At 29.7% G+C, this 16,567-nt stretch overlaps 1 protein-coding gene across 2 annotated transcripts; it reads right to left on the bottom strand.

Moving 5' to 3' along the window:
• Nucleotides 1-578: 578 nt before the first annotated feature.
• Nucleotides 579-12,590, bottom strand: LOC136986562 (integrator complex subunit 12-like). 2 transcript variants are annotated; one of them, XM_067284130.1, is made up of 8 exons: nt 12,453-12,590; nt 8,352-8,538; nt 8,097-8,228; nt 7,710-7,918; nt 2,079-2,145; nt 1,730-1,822; nt 1,504-1,647; nt 579-1,135 (listed from the first exon to the last, which is right to left on the bottom strand). In XM_067284130.1, exons 2-8 carry the CDS (start codon nt 8,532-8,534, stop codon nt 590-592), a joined length of 1,374 nt encoding a protein of 457 aa, XP_067140231.1. In that variant the 5' UTR covers nt 8,535-8,538; nt 12,453-12,590; the 3' UTR covers nt 579-589. The 2 variants fall into 2 exon arrangements, with proteins under 2 accessions (XP_067140231.1, XP_067140230.1); XM_067284129.1 differs by lacking the exon at nt 12,453-12,590 and adding an exon at nt 10,200-10,965 and having other exon boundaries at nt 1,504-1,635.
• Nucleotides 12,591-16,567: the final 3,977 nt, after the last annotated feature.

The raw sequence follows: 16,567 nt of genomic DNA, 5'->3' as shown, positions 1-16,567 counted from the left end.
TAATTTTTATATTCTCAACTTATGATTTTTGAACAAAATTCTTATGAATTTCTTACATAAATTTTTTACATGATTAGTTAAGTTAGTATTTTATTGGCAACAAAACAAAGTAATAAACTTGAGAATTGAAATGTTTTAAGTTCAAAATATCTATTCTATCTAAAATGTATTTACATTAAAAGACCTAAATTTGTTATAAAAATTTTTTAATTTTTTAAGATATCAAAAAATATCAGCTTTTATAGCTATTTGACTTTTATACTAATACCATCTATTATTTTACAAAAATGACAGATTACTTGATATTATTATAAGAATTCAAATTATAAATTTTAAATTAATTTAATGAATTTTTTTTGGTAAAAAAATAATCCAAATAAATGTAAAATAAATAATTTTAACAGCACTTTAAAATCAAAATGTTGTTAAAAGAACTTTATTATGAAATATTTGTAAATCAGATTTATACAAACAATGCTGAAAAACTATATATAATATTTAAATTAAATAAATTTTGTAAAGTATTTACCATCAAAACAATCCTATATTTAGTTCTTTATACACAGATTGAAGAGGAGTTTATTAAAAGTTATTTTGATGATAATCGTCTTTTTTCTTGCATTTTTGCTGCAGCCTTTTTTTTCATTATTTGTAATCTTTTATCTGCAGACATTAAAGAACTAGAACTTGCAGATTTAACACTTCCAACAGAACTGTTACCATTATTTCCACTATTAGAATTAATTCTATTTGATGTGGATGCAGTAGTTGAACTAAGTGTTCCCAATCCAAGTTTTGATTGAGAAGTAGAAGTAGAATTTCCAGCTTTGCTAACTGCAGAGGCAATTGAAGCTAAAGAGGAAAGTCCACTAATTGCATTACTACTTGTTGCTTTTGATGGAGTAGTATTAGAAGTTACTCGAGTATTAGCAAGAGATGAGAGAGCTGAAAATGCACTAAATGATTTTCCAGATAATAATGAACTTCCACTATTTCCAGACTTTGAAGCAATTCCAGATTTTGTTGTAACTGAAGATGCAGCTGTTATAGTTCTTCCACTTAAATTAGCAGCTAAACCAGCTAATCCGATTGGTTTATTTTCAGATGCAAGTCCACTACTTTGACTAGCGGGAACCTATAAATTATAAAATAAAAATAATTAATGAAATATAAAAAATAGCAATTAAAATTTGGACTATTTCTGTTTAGAATGTCTTCAAAAAATTACATTATGATGCAACATTCAAACAAATTTAAAAATAAAAATTTATTTTGAATTAAGAAGAAAATGGAAATAGCACCATAAGCTATAATTATTTTTATGCTGATTTATTTTAGCTTATTCAGTCAAAATAAATATTACAGAAAATTCTATGGATAAAATTATTTTTACAATTATTGAAAATATTTTTGTTTATTTTTAATTTTAAATCAATTAGATGCAAGCAACTGCATCTCAGAATTGGAGAAATATGATGTAAGAAAACAAATCTTAGTTCTTACTCTTGGTTCAACTCTTTTAAATGGCAAAAGTGTTGGAGGTGGTGCTTCAGGTTTAATACTTCTGAAAGTAGTAACTGGCTCTTTTACTGCTACATTACTAGAAACTTTTGATGACTTCTGAGTCTTGCTAGCCTGTGAAGGAAACTTTTGTTCTAAGCTACATCTAAATCTGTATAAACCTTCATATGTATACAAGTAAAAAAATACACATTTAAATAGGTCTTACCATTTTTTTCATGTTCTTTGTGCATCGTGTACAATACCAAACATGTCTTGGATCATTTATATCCTGATCACTAACTGGTGGACGATGGCATTCCTATAAAAAAACAATATCTTTAAGAAATTATTTTCCATATAAAAAAAATATCATTCACTCACAATAACAATAATTTATTAAATTTATACGTAAGAATTTCAATAAAATTATGTAAAATTAATAAAAGTATTTGTTTAAAATATTTATTATATCATAAAATATTTCAAATAGAAAATTCTAAAATACTGTACAAAATTCAATCATATTAGTTAAATGTACTCTAAACATTATCAATAATAAAATGAAAAATATATACTTGATGATATAAGCTGTGGCATTCTTGACATTCTACTAAACTATTTCCTAGAGCAATATCAATTTGTCTGAAAAATAATTAAATTAAAAATTCATTACAGGCATATTTACTATTATTTAAATATTTATTTTTTAAAACCTATTGTTGGTTAATGTAATTAATTTTACTTTCAAACAGTTTAAAATTAACCAATTAAATAAAAAAGAATATGGCTAACAACAACAAATAAACATATTTTCAATGAAAAAGCTTTAAAAAGTCAGTGATTATAGGTAGATATGAGTTCAATAGTACACAATTTGTATTCAAAATAGATAAGAAAATGTATAAAAAAAATTTTCTAATATACCATTGTAGTGTAATAATGACAGGACCAATATGTCATAATACAGTAGAGCGTCGATAAGTGGAACGTCGGTAAGTGGAATGACCGGAAAGTGGAACGATTTTCAGTCGGACTGTGTCGTGCTGAATCGAATGTTTTTGATACTAAATTTACTTCTAAAGTATAATTTTCATGTTTTTTATATTCTTTAATATATTTATTTTGTTTGTACAAAATGCAGAAATAATTTTTAATGATACGATAGCCTCGATGATTATTATAAAAATTTTCGTTAGGCTTAAAATCGACGAAAATTCAACACGAAGCGACATGCAACGGAGAAAAATTCAACAGGAAGCGATACGCAACGGAGAAAAATTTGAACATCAGACAGGTTAATGTATTTTTTCGTACAAAGTCGGAAACTGGAACAAATCATTAACTGGAAGGACCCCAGTCCCCAAATGGTTCCACTTTTCGACGCTCTACTGTATAACATTTACATTGGAATTTGTATATCACTTATAGAAGAGAAAATTTTTATTAAAATAAATTATTTTCTTTTAAATAATAATTATTCATTTATAAATCTGTATTTTGCAATGCATTATTCACATCATGTCTTTAAATATAAAAGACTTGCATGTTAGTTAATATTGAATTTTTGCATTTATTATCGTTTAAAAACTAACCTTCAAACATTATGCTTTGCTCTTAATGTCGAGTATGCTAAGTTTATTATTGAAATTTTATTATGATTATTATTGCTTTTTCCCCACAGAAAAATTACAGCAACTACTTACCACTCACCAACTTTTTTCTTAAAATTCATAAATGATAACAATTTATCATTTGCCATTTGTATACAATATTGAGATTTGATATTGCACAAACCATTTTTATTACACTATACAATTCAGAAATGTACAAAACAACAACAATTATAAATTGAAACAAAGAATAACCATTAAATTTTCCCGCACATTGGGTAAAAATGCGACTAAAAAAATATGAACATGTAAACAGGAACATAAATAATGTTACCTATTACAAATGCTTCAAGGAAAGTTGTGATCATCTCAAAGAAAACAAATAATGTAAACAATCAAAAATAATTCAAAAATTCAAACATGGTTAAATTTATGAAAAGACTAAATAATGGAACAGCTTAACAAAACAAAGAAACAATTAGTAAAATTTGATTAAAAAAAGAAACAGGAGAAATTATTCTTACTACACAGCAATACACAAATAATTCTGATATTGAAGAATTTTTTATTAATATATAAGATTGCAAAAATATATCTTCTCACTTTGAAAAGGAACCTGAAATATTAACTGAAAAACAATACAAAACAGTAATTGAAAAGAGTTTAAATTGCTTTCTTTGTATAACAAATACAAAATTTATTATATAGATAAATTTAAAATATTATCAACAAAAATCATTCAGGTATTTCTCAAAACCTTTAGGCTACATAAAATGTGTTTCTTAAAAAATATTCAAGATTATTTTGCAAATAAATGATGATTGTAAATTTCTTTTAAAAACTTTGGCAGATAAATGAAAATTGTTGAAATGTTTTTTAACTACTTGAAATTTTCAATGATATTCAATAATTTTAACTAATATTTTCAATAATAATTTTATTAGTTTTGATGGTTTTACAAAATAGTTATTAATTCAAACATTTTGTCAGTATCTTTAAATTTCATACCAGTAAGAATTATTATATCTAAAGAATGTAGTTACTTTCAGAAATTAAAAATTTAAGTAAAGAGAAAATTAAAATATTTAGTTATTTTTATTTTATTTTATTTTTAAGAAATGTTAAATAGTAAGAATGGAATAGTGTTGCAAACAATATTAACAGCATATTAACACTTGTGACCTGATTGAATTATGTTAAAAGGTTGTATTCAAATACTGGTGTCAGATATTTTATGTACAGCCTCTGTGTTACACCTCAATCAAATTCAACACAGAAATTGTGTGTGAAAAACATTGCATTTTTAACACTCATTTAGCTCGGAACATCAATAATTTTCACATATATATTGAATGACAATCTTTTGTATTGTAATTAACTGTTTTAGTACCAGTTATTTGCTTCTGTATAAATAATATCATGTCTTAAGATTTTTACTTAATTCCTATTTTTATTGATATAATATCTTTAATGAATTTATATAAAACTGGTTTGTCCTTTATCTTTTGAAGTAAAGCTTTAATGGTTTTACTTAGTTTTGCTACATGTTAGTTTGTAAAATAAATTTTTAAAAATTACAAATATTTAATTATTCATATTTTTAAAATTAACTGTTACCATTTTCTGTATTTTATGTCAACAGTTTTTAAAGCTATTCTGTTATTCTTGTTCAAAGCAACAAAATTCTGAATAGGTTTTTGGGCTACAATTTCTAAATTGTAGAGTAATTGTAGAGTGCAATTGTAGAGTAACAAGACACTACAGTACTAATTTGAGGTGGAGAGCATATATTTTAAATTGTATAAATTTAAAATACGATTAAAACTTGCAACCCAGCATCGTGATGATGTTGCAATAAATAATTTCTCATTACAATTTGTTTTTGAAAAACAAAACAAATGCTCTACTATACTCTCTTCTGGTTTTATAAATTTGACGTCCCATTTCAATGTTCTGTTTTCTCTTCATTATTTTCTTCAAATATGTTACTAATTTGGATTTTAATTTTAGTTTGATTGATTTTAGTTTTAATTCTTAATATAATTTTATAAAACACACTCATTTATAATGCAAACTAACATTTCAGAATTCTAAGCATTCATTATATTAGGTCTTAAGTATATATGGATATGTCAGTTGTAAATTCATCAAATTGGTCAATCAAAATTATTTAGAAGAATAGATGCATTTTAGATAAATTTAGAATGCAAGCAGCATCTTACTTTGAATTCTATCATCTAAATTTTTAACAGTCAGCATTCTTGATAACTGCTATCTAAGGAAGAATATATTAATGTATTCTTGGTAATTAATTAAAAAGTATATCAATCAAAATCAACTTTATGGACAGTACAGATACAGAATATACTATAAAAAAGAGAGAGAGCATATAACTTCACAAATTAATAAATTTTCTAAAACTGCTCAGGATAACAATTTACAAGAAAAATTTCATTATTGAATAAACTTATTGTAGTCTCTTATAAATTATGGTAATAAATCTACACTCAAACCTGTTTTTGTGCGATTTTTTATTTGTGCAATTTGTTTAGTGCGATTTTTTGTGTGTGGTATATGAATTTCAATCAAATTGGTATACCGCACAAAAAAAAATTGCACAAAAACAGGTTTGAGTGTACAGTACGTGTTAAATGTTCAGGTACGTGTTAGATGTTGTAATGTTTGTCTAGATATAAAAATACAAAAGAATTTTCAAGAACATTGAAAATTTTTATAGAATATGTTTTGTAATGCTCAATATTTATCTTGATCTTTGAACATCTTCATAATGATATTCTGATGTAATAAGTGATTATTTACAGATCCAGAATATAATAATAAAAACAATCAAAAACAGTAACTTTTAAATAATTCAAAATTTTTAAGTTAAAAATATTATAGTTTTAATATAAAAACTATTATTTAAAACCAAATAAAATCAGATTCTAAATAGTTTTAATGCTTAAAAAAAATTTCAAAAAAAGGTTTATTCTACGTTTATTAAGTTTCCATGTAAAAAAAATTGTATATCTTTAATATAAAAATGCATAAATAATATGTAAAAAAATAAACCATTGATAAAGCAAATAATAATATTGTTTTCAGTAATAGAGTGAAAAATTTATGAGGGTTTTGAATTTAATGGCACAGAAATAATAGAAATATCCCACATTTTAGGTTAAAATTTTTTTTTGATAATTTTAGTCAACTATTTCATAATATACAGTGGAACCTCGCTTAATGAGTACCTTGCACAACAAGTGACGACGAGAGGAAAAGTCCCGAAATGTGCCCATGCTCCTTCAGTCTGCATTTAGCACTCATTCTGCTAGCATCTTAGTGTCGCTTGTGATCAAACATTTTTCCAAACTTGTGTTCGCACATATTACGTATAAACATCAACAATCATAGCCCATTATATAATAAACATGCCAAATTCTTGGGCTAGGTAAAGGCTATAATTAAGTATTAGAAATTGATTAATTTGACTAGAGGTAGGCAGTTATGCTGCCACCTTGTACTAAATTTAATGACCAATTCCAAATTAAATTTTAAAAATGTCGAAAAAATTTTTTTAAAAAACTTTATAATTAATTGTAGCACTACTGTAGGTACACGGGTAAATAGGAATTAAACAATATTGTAAAAACGAATATGAAAACAGAACCCAGTGAGCACTGTATAGTTAATAAGGAGTATACAAAGAACTGAAAAGGTATTAAGGAATGTTTTTTAGGAATGTTTTTTAAGGAATTTTTTGTAAATCTTATTGTTTCGTACTCGCGTCACTCATGTTAATAAAAAACCTTTGTTTTCTGTAGCACTGATGAGGGATCAGGACTCATAAAACTGGTCCGAAATGCATATGTTAAAAAACCAATAAAAGAGTTTTTAAGCCTGTTTAGCTGTAAGACAGTCTACTGTTATTCGGATTAAAGAGACTACCACCTAATAAATATAAATTAATTATTTATAATTATTAAATTTAATATGAAATGGCAGCGTAACTGCCTACCTCTAGTCAAATTAATTAATTTCTAATATTTATTTATAGCCTTTGTATAGCCCAAGAATTTGGTATATCATTTGGCATCTTTATCAGACATATTATCTGATTTTTTTTTTGTTTTCTGCAAATTGAATTCGCATTCCAGGTTGGTTCATTCCGCACTAAAAGAAAAGACGATGATGATGATTCATACTCGTTAACAATGTATATTGTATAATTTTCTTTGAATAAACATTATACATAAAATATTTGAATAATTTTTTCAGCATGGAATGCATTATTACATTTTACATCAATTTATATGGAAAAAAACTGATTTGCTTAACAAGTGTTTCACATTACGAGTAAGATTCTGGAACGAATTATGCTTGTTAAGCAAGGTTCCACTGTAAACTGAAAAACAATGCTTAATAATACTTATATGAATACAAATGAATGCATTTCCTTTTTAAATGTTTTAGTTTTGTAAGAACACAAAATTAACGAGAATTATTTTAAATTATATTTAAGCATTAACCTGTAAACATCTAATCAATTTTAATTGTTCAAATATATTTAAGATTAAAATTATATTAAAAATATCATACTTGCACACTATACAAGCTAATCCCATTTCCATTGCAATGTTATCAGCATCAGCATTTCCTTCACTATTTTCAGAATCATCATCTATTTTAGGTGGGGCTAATTCTAATTTAATGGGTTGTGGACTAGGTGATGATGGTAACGAATGTTGTGGCGATTCAGTTTTAGGACGTTTACTCTCAAAAGAAAATTCAATTGGTTCTTGTTTTATCTAAAAATAAAAATTTCTAAGATAAAAAAATAATAAAAAAAAGTTTTGAACTCCTTGCAAAATAGGGCTCAATTTTTGAATAGTTTTCCAAGATATCATCATCAACAGATATTAAAATTTTACAATTTATTTTAAAATGTTATGTTAAATTTAGAATAATTTTATAAATTTTAATAACTTTTTCTGTTTTTCTTTTCTCTTCTTTTTTGATATCTTCTTGCATTAAAACCTTATTATTCGAATTCCCATTTTCTGATGCATAGTTTGGTGATGATTTTCTAGAAAATGATAATCTGCTACCATTGTCTTCCTAAATAAAGTTTATATTATTTAAGATTTTCTTAATATCTAATTATTAAATCTTCTATCAAAGTATATATATATATATATATATATATATCTAATTGGAATAAAATATTAAAATTTTAATTACCTGTTTTGGTGGTCCAAATACACTTCTAGAATCTTTACTTGTGCTGCTTATAACCGCTACATTTTGTTTCTGTGCTAATACGTCATCTAGAAGTAGTCTTAACTGTTCAGATGAATCTTTAGCCTTGGAATGTAAAAGTCTCAATGCTTTCGTAAATAATGGATCAAGCTCTAAAGTTGCCATTCTTCTAATAAAGAAAATTTGTCCATTGTTAATATATTATAAAATATTTGATTAATTTAAATAAAAATTGCTATCCCCTCTATAATAATAATTATTAATTTTAAGAAATTCATTGTATATGCTAATGTATAAATTGATATTTTATGCTAGGAATAAAACTTTAAAAACTCTGGGTTTTTTCACTTATACAGTGGGTATAAAATGCTAACCTTACCTAAATACTTTGGTAATCATAACCTAGCAGTTGATTTTATAATATTTCAATATGGTGTCAAGTTTTATACATTCTTCTGATAATCGTTTTATTTACTAAAGTACATACAATAAAGTACTATTTATACATCTCCCAACCCAATGGATAAGACTAAAAACAATATATAACTGAAGACACAATTGAAACTTAATAAAAATGTGCCACAGGATGTCAGAACTAATAATTTTTAAGTATTTGTTGATAGTTCAACTATAATATTGAGCTTACAAAAATATTACAGCTTTTAATATTGATCTTTTATTTTATATTTTTATTATAAAAACAGAAACACTTTATTGAACATTTTTTGAAATTGCAGTAATCAATAGTTAGAGACATAAAATTCATTTAGGGTAAACAATACAGTTTTTGGCCATTTAAATTTTTACTTTCCTAGTTGTTATACATAACAGAGTGAAAGTATGGCAGTTGGTCAAAAATTATCCCCCAAGATTTTTACGTTATTGGACTTAGGACCTCAAAATGTCCCAAAATTGTTTATTTTTTCTTGAAAAACAATGGAATAGTGTTGCAAAAAAATATGCAGCATATTAACACTTGTGACCTGGTAGAATTATGTTAACAGGTTGGACTCAAATATTGGTGTCAGATAGTTTAATGATAAATGTATAAATTTATGGAAATGCAAAAATATTCAGAGGTTTTTTCTGTATATATGGATGTTTGGGTGTGTGTGTTATGATTTTGTTTACCTTTAAAGCTTAATAACCTGTGCTTTTTGTTAAATTCTGAAATTTTACAGGGAAATTTGTGTAATAAGCCAACAACTATTGGATTATATTGCCTGATATAATAGTCCTACTTTATATTAAAATAATGCTGAATGAAGTACAGTAGACCCCCCCTATAACACGGTAGATAAGTTCCGTGTTATAGAGGGGGTCTACTGTATTCAAGTAATTACTGCAACAATAGTAATATTCAAAAAATTTTTTAATTAAAATATATAAGAACTTATTAATAATTAAATGTCTATTTTTTATATACTCACTGTAATTGTAACATAAGTTGTATTATCTAATATAAAAAAATCAACATAATTGCTTAAATATTTGTTTATTTACAGTTTTGTAAACGTTAATGTACAAGGGAAACTTTGTGATATCACACAAGAATGATTTATTTTGAATATGATGGGTTTATACTATTTCAACAGATATCAACAGTCTGTACAGTGTTGTTACCTAACAATAAAGCTGAACACTTTGTGATATTTTCCACTACTGCCTTTCCTTTTGATAACTAAGAAATTAAGTAGTATATGAAGTTGTAATACTTTCTTCATTTGTAAGAAAACAAAAACAGTTGTGAATTAAAAGTATGTTTAAGTTAAAGTATTATTCTTGCTTATAATTATCCTAAATAAAAATAATTTTTATTAATTGGTTTACCTGATGTAAGCTATAGAAGTAAATTCATGGAGTTGTCTTTGTGACAGTATATGAAGAATATGATAAAAATGTAGGGAGTGAAATTGCAGAATTATGAGATGCAGAGTGAAGTAAAACATCCATTATAACATAAATTTAACCTAGAAGACAAAAAAATTAATTGGGTATTGAGCAAATATTTATTGTGACATCATCACAATGCCAGGCTGCAATTTTTAATCATATTTTTAATTTATTTAATTTAAAATATATGCTTTCCACCTTTAAATTAGTAGTGTCTTGCTCCTATAATCATACTTTCCCTTCAGCAATCAAGTCATGCCAGTCATCTAACTCCTTTCAGGGGAAACTTTTTAATTGAAATAACATGACTTCCAATTTGTATTGGTAATTCATATATAGTTAATTGGGACCTCCTGCCCTTAAACTTTCCATATCTGGTTGGATTTTATCTAGATGACTCCATTCTCAAGATTAAGAACAGACAGTGGTAATTTATAGGTGTACAATTTTCTCAAATTGCAGCCCAATTATGTAACTGTAATTTATGAAGAGTTACTACTCTGGAATTATAACTGAAATGAAAAAGATGATGTGCATATAAATGCAATGGAGTCTGTTGGAAAATATTTGTAGTGGCTTGAAGAAAAAGACAATAAATGGCTGATTTGTTATCTTGAACATTTTATATTTAGCTCTCTTATTCTTGAAAAACAATTTTTTACATTTAACACCATGTTAACAAGTTTTAGTTTTATGTTTCTGGTAACAATAAAATAAAAAGTAAGATTTAGTGTTTATTAATGAATTAAAATTGCTTTTTCAGTGATAATTAACAAAAGCCAGTATTTCTAATAAACAATTTTTATTCCTCCCTTTTTCTTTCCTATCAGCAATTGCTTCAAGGTAATGCTGTGACTGGAATTCACAACAGATCTATGCAGCAAACAGGCTATCACAAAGTTATTCTGAGTAACAGAATAATATTGTGACAAATATCTTTTACCATATTGTTTAAAACAATAAATTAACAATTAAGAACTCTATGTGTAAAGAAATGAGAATGTTAAATCTTCCTAAAATGACAACTAATGGCATGTAATGGCATTAATCTGGTAATTAACTTTAAAAATGCACAAAAAATGTCACAAAGTAACTCTGGTTCACTGGTATTTTAATTAACTAACACTTCGCTTTACTTTGATCATAACTATGTAAGAGAAATATATAAATATATGTTACACAACTATGTTGGCCAAATTGCTGCAACTATATACTTATTTTTTTATATAAATTTGGTACATAATACTTACACACACAATAATTTTAAAATCCAAAATTAAAACTGGAAGAAATGACTAGTAAAACGAAAAGCATTTACACCTTTCCAACAAAAAGAAGTTTATTTGAAACCTCAGGCAGGTATATAAAATAAACTGAAAACATTTGTTCTTTAAACCCCTTTTACCAGAAAAGTGTGAATGGTTTTGATTTTACAGAATACTCTTTTAAGTTTGCCTATTATGTAGTGCAATATACACAGAAATTGCAAGCATAACTTGTAATTTAACCCTCAACAGACAGCTAAGGGTGCAACTATGCTGACACGAGCAAGCGTGAATATGTGGCGAGAAAAGACAAGATGCAATAAATATCGAACCTGTCAGATATGCGCGAGAACCAGAACTTCACTCTCGCCAGCGAGATTTCTTGCTTCTCATTTGTGCATGTTTTCCTTTGTGAGAACTATATTGCTCACTACTAAGTTTGCATCTGCATAGTCATACTCTAAGTGTATATTCATACAGTCAAAGGAGTTAAACTAATGTGTTTACCTAACTGGTCATAAAGTAACAGTGATAACTCTAGTATTATTTAACTGTATATATAATACAAAATATCGTTCCAATACAGAATGCTACTCTCGATTATTACTGATACGCTGTATATGATTCGAACGTGACAAGGTTCGGCCACTCCTATTATACAACGTTATGTATTGATAGTTTGAATGAATTTGAATTTTCGAGTCCTTCTGTCATGCAAAACAAACTGTAACACTTCTTAGACTAAACAATACCTTAGAATATCGTTATGTTTTCTAGATACATAATAACATTGATAATTCTTCTAAATATCTATTGTATATTAAAAAAATTATTATTAATAATCGAAAAAAATATTGGTAAATAAAACACACTAAAGATTTAAACTTTCCTGCAGTAATACGGGGAGAAAAACCAATAACACTACCTAAAATTTAATTTCCGTTTATAATTTTGATTCTTTTTTTAGATAAAATCATCGATTTCACGTCCACAGCTTAACGACGGCCATTCCGAAATTGATATAAATTCCACAGGCACCGATGGTCACGTGATATTGTCACAGCCCGACGCTGCGACGAGCGGATAAATTAAGAACTAGTGTTATAAACAAAGAAATATTTTTATCTTTTAAATGGAAGAAAAATAATAATGATAAAGTAGTATTTTACTATTTATTGCAGAAGCTGAGAGTTTCAATTCGTTTTATCTCGTAAAAACGAAAAAATGTTTCAGAGTGTTTTCATTTTCGTCATGCCCACGAGCAGGGCCGCGGAAAGTCAGGGCGTCCTTTTTTTTTTTTTTTTTTTTGTAACTCTTTCCGTCCTGTGGGCACTAAGAGGGCCTCTTATAGCAAGCCCATTATGGGTTCGGCCAGGCCCACAATGGGGTACCGGGTGGTGAGGGACGGGGCCCGACATATCCGAACGGACCACCCCCGAAAAATTCCTGGGATTATTCGACCCGTTCGGATTCAATCCCGGGTTCCCCAGAGCGGTAGGCTGCCACCTTTACCGCTCGGCCATCCGGCCGTCCTCCCAACGGACCTAGGCCGCGTTTCTTTATGCAGCGCTCTAGAAGAGCCACGTTTCTTTATGCAGCGCTCTAGAAGGGCCACGTTTCTTTATGCAGCGAGAGTGTAGCGAAATGACGTCACGAGCAGTGTTGGCCAATTAGAAACCAGTTCCAGTGTATTCGCTATAAAGCGCTTCTCGAGCGCTGCATAAAGAAACGCGGCCAAGCGCTTTACAGCAAACACACTGGAACTGGTTTTCTAATTGGCCAACACTGCTCGTGACGTCATTTCGCTACACTCTTGCTGCATAAAGAAACGCGGCCCTACCAAAGGGGGCCACCGAGTGTTTAACGTCACTAGTTATTGATTCACGGCCGTTCTTGGACAAAAGAAAAAAAAAAGGAAGTGGCGTTCGACTGTTCGTGCAATTTCTTGCCTTTCAGAGTGCTTTTTTAATGGTTTGCAGACTTTACCGCCAGGTCCGGATTTACCAATCCAGGGGCCCTGGGCACAAATTCGGTGGAGGTCTCCCCTTTAAGAGTAGGCAAATTTGATGATTTGGAAAATTTACACAAAATACTGTACTTTCAATTAGATTTGAAACTAGGAAGTTGTAAATTTCATTTAAAAATAAGGTTATTGTAAACATACATATATTTTATTGTGTAAAACTAATTATTTTAATTTAACTGAGAAATATCTATGTGAAATTTTTTCCCGAAATTTTCCGATGTTTCATAGGTTTTTTCCCGGGTTTGGTTTTCTCTGCCTGTTGCCATCATGATTAGGCCACACTAGGCTGTCGCGGTAATAGAAAAAAAAATTATGTTTAAACATAATTTTTTTTCTGTTTTGTGGGGGCCCTGGGCACAGGCCCCAAATGCCCTTATGTAAATCCGGCCCTGTTTACTGCAAGATGGGAGCACTAGCAACTACGGTGCCGTCTGCATGATAGCATTAAATAAGTATCATAAGTTTCTTATTTTTCGTCACCGGTCTAAAAGTAGGGTATCGTTGTTGAACTCGTCGTTGACTGTTACCGCTCGGCAGTCCATGCTATAACAATTTATCTCTTGTAATCGTTAGGTTTTTAAATTTATTTTCCCCGGCAACATCACAATATTAAGAAGCGACGAAGAGTGGGAAACATAGAACTTCGAATATTAGTAAGGAGTAAATAATCTACACGACTCAAGTATTCGGAAAATACCGACCTTGAAGTTTTTCTAATTTTGGATTTGTAAGGACGGGGTTAGCGCGTCATATGTACAAACCCCGAGTACCAAAAATAAGGCACTCCATTAGCCCCAGTTTCAGCAGGGTTCGATCATTGCACTTGGATCCGAGTGCAATGGTCGAACTCTGCACTGAGGCGTGCTGGCGTGGACCCGCAACGCCCTCAGACGTGCTTGCCGGGCCCACATCGCCGTAAGACGATGTTGCCCGGCACCGCATCTCCCTGACTTTGAGTCAGGCCCGTGACCAGCACGTGATACGGAGCGGAACAGAAATTTCTGAATTGGCCGGTAATCCTTCAGCACCTGTATTTCCCACTTCAATGACTAACACTGGTGTTTTAAAACCAGAAACCATCTATTTATAAATGCACTTCTCAAATCTTCAAGCTTTCTACAGTATCCCACCGGAAATATCTTTCTCCTATGAATTGTTTAAAAACATATTGCTTCTTCCATGAATATTTCAAATTTCCTCTTGAAATTACATAGGTTAGTTGGTTTTGGGCTGGTGAGGCACGAGGTTCGAAGCGACGCCACCTCGGCGTTAACGGTTGGTGGCGCCGTCTAGTAGCGGAAAGACAGTATATTCTTGGTAGTTGACAGTAGTTGTTCTTGAGCATAGTCCAATAGATTGTAGTTGTAGGCAATCCCTTAATTTATTGATGTTCTTTTGTTTGGCTGACTTCCTAGGGGAAATCAACCAAAGAAAGAAAGTGCCTGTCGAGTGTCTTGAAATATCGCGCTGTCATCGATACAGTGGGGACAGGGCTCCCACGCCAGAGTTTTCCTACCCAGATTTTTATTTTTTTTTAATTGTAATCTGGGTTGATCAAAATAATATTTTATTATCTGGGTTTTTTCGATAATTTTTAATTTTATGTTTAAAGTTATTTTTATTTCTTGTAAATTGAATAAAATTTAATACATTTAAAACCCTTAATGCTCGTTTTTTTTCAAATTTCGCTCAGAAAAACACATATATATATATATATATATACATTTATGTGGAAGTAAAACCATTTTCGATATTAGGAAAAATTAGAACGTAAAAATTGCCGCAAAAAAATCTCGCCAAAATGAGTTTTATAATAAAACTAAAAAATAAAAAATTATTTAAAATAAATGCTTTTAGTTATAAAATATAGCTTCAAGGATACTCTATTTGTATTTTCCTTTCATCTTACACAAACTGCAACGAGACACCTACAGTCTAATGTTTAAAATTGTTTGACTTTGAGAACAGCTGTTGGTCAACGTTCGCGGGACATTTACGTAAAGGTCTGAGGGCAAGTCGGGGTTCTAGCAAGATTTGTACTAGTTATTACAAATACTCAAATATAACACGAGATTTTCGGTCATTTGTACTATTTATATAGAAGAAGGACCGGAAAAACGGCCCCAATCAAAAACTTCTAATTGATATAGAATTACGAAATTTGCTGAGGTCGTAGACAACGACCATTAAAGGGTAAATTAATTTTACCCGAGTAAAATCCGTGCATAAAAAGTGAATTAATCATTATTTAATATTTGCTCGAGTCTGACTCGGCTACGGGCGTTGTGTCCTTTTCACCTCAACTGAGTCTGACTCGGGCACAGGTGAAAATTGTAATAACAGTTTACAATTTTATTAATTGTGTATTCTAACAATACTGGTCATAATTCGTAATATTTCGAGTGCTTGTACAAAATACTACAAATGTAAAAGGATTTCAAAGTTTTAGCAGGGTTTATGGTTTTCGTTCGTGTTACTAACAAGTTATATGCTCAGCCTATTGAGCAGGCGAAAGGCGGTCTAAACTGCACAGTCTTTCGTGATCGTTTATGGCAGTGATTCTCAAAGTGGGGGTCGCGACCCACAAGGGGTCGTAAAAAATAACACGAACAAACTGATCGTCTACAGTTTGAGTTAAGTCTTTTTTGCACACCCTCGCTTGTCGACCTCGGGGACTACGGCTCCTCAGTCTCGCTATCGCTCGCGGTCGGTTAGTACTACGAGCCGACCGCGCTATAGCGATCGAGAGTCGCAATGCTTGAACAAAAGGAAAAAAAGGGAACTGGCGTTCGACTGTTCGTGCTCCCGACGGACTCCCCCCGGGAGGGGAGCCGCCGGCAGACCGCCGATTGTTTAACGTCACTGGTTATTGATTCACGGTAGTTCTTGAACAAAAGGAAAAAAAGGAAGTCACATTTGACTGTTCGTGCAATTTCTTGCCTTTCAGAGTGCTTTTTTAAAATTTGTTTGCAGACTTTACCGCGAGATGGCAGCACTAGCAACTACGGTGCCGT

The sequence above is a fragment of the Centruroides vittatus genome, unplaced genomic scaffold (genome assembly GCF_030686945.1).
Source record: "Centruroides vittatus isolate TY-2023 unplaced genomic scaffold, ASM3068694v2 scaffold_1152, whole genome shotgun sequence".
Taxonomy (NCBI): domain Eukaryota; kingdom Metazoa; phylum Arthropoda; class Arachnida; order Scorpiones; family Buthidae; genus Centruroides; species Centruroides vittatus.
This window is presented reverse-complemented; position numbering and strand designations above follow the sequence as displayed.

What these genes read in the sequence shown, in the direction of transcription:
- LOC136986562 (XM_067284129.1), bottom strand. Translation starts at nt 10,318, where the DNA reads ATGTTTTACTTCACTCTGCATCTCATAATTCTGCAATTTCACTCCCTA. An exon ending in AGAAAAGAAAAACAGAAAAA is followed by an intron (nt 7,919 to 8,096) that starts GTTATTAAAATT and finishes TTTTATTTTTAG; the next exon opens with ATAAAACAAGAACCAATTGA. An exon ending in GCCACAGCTTATATCATCAA is followed by an intron (nt 1,823 to 2,078) that starts GTATATATTTTT and finishes GTTTTTTTATAG; the next exon opens with GAATGCCATCGTCCACCAGT.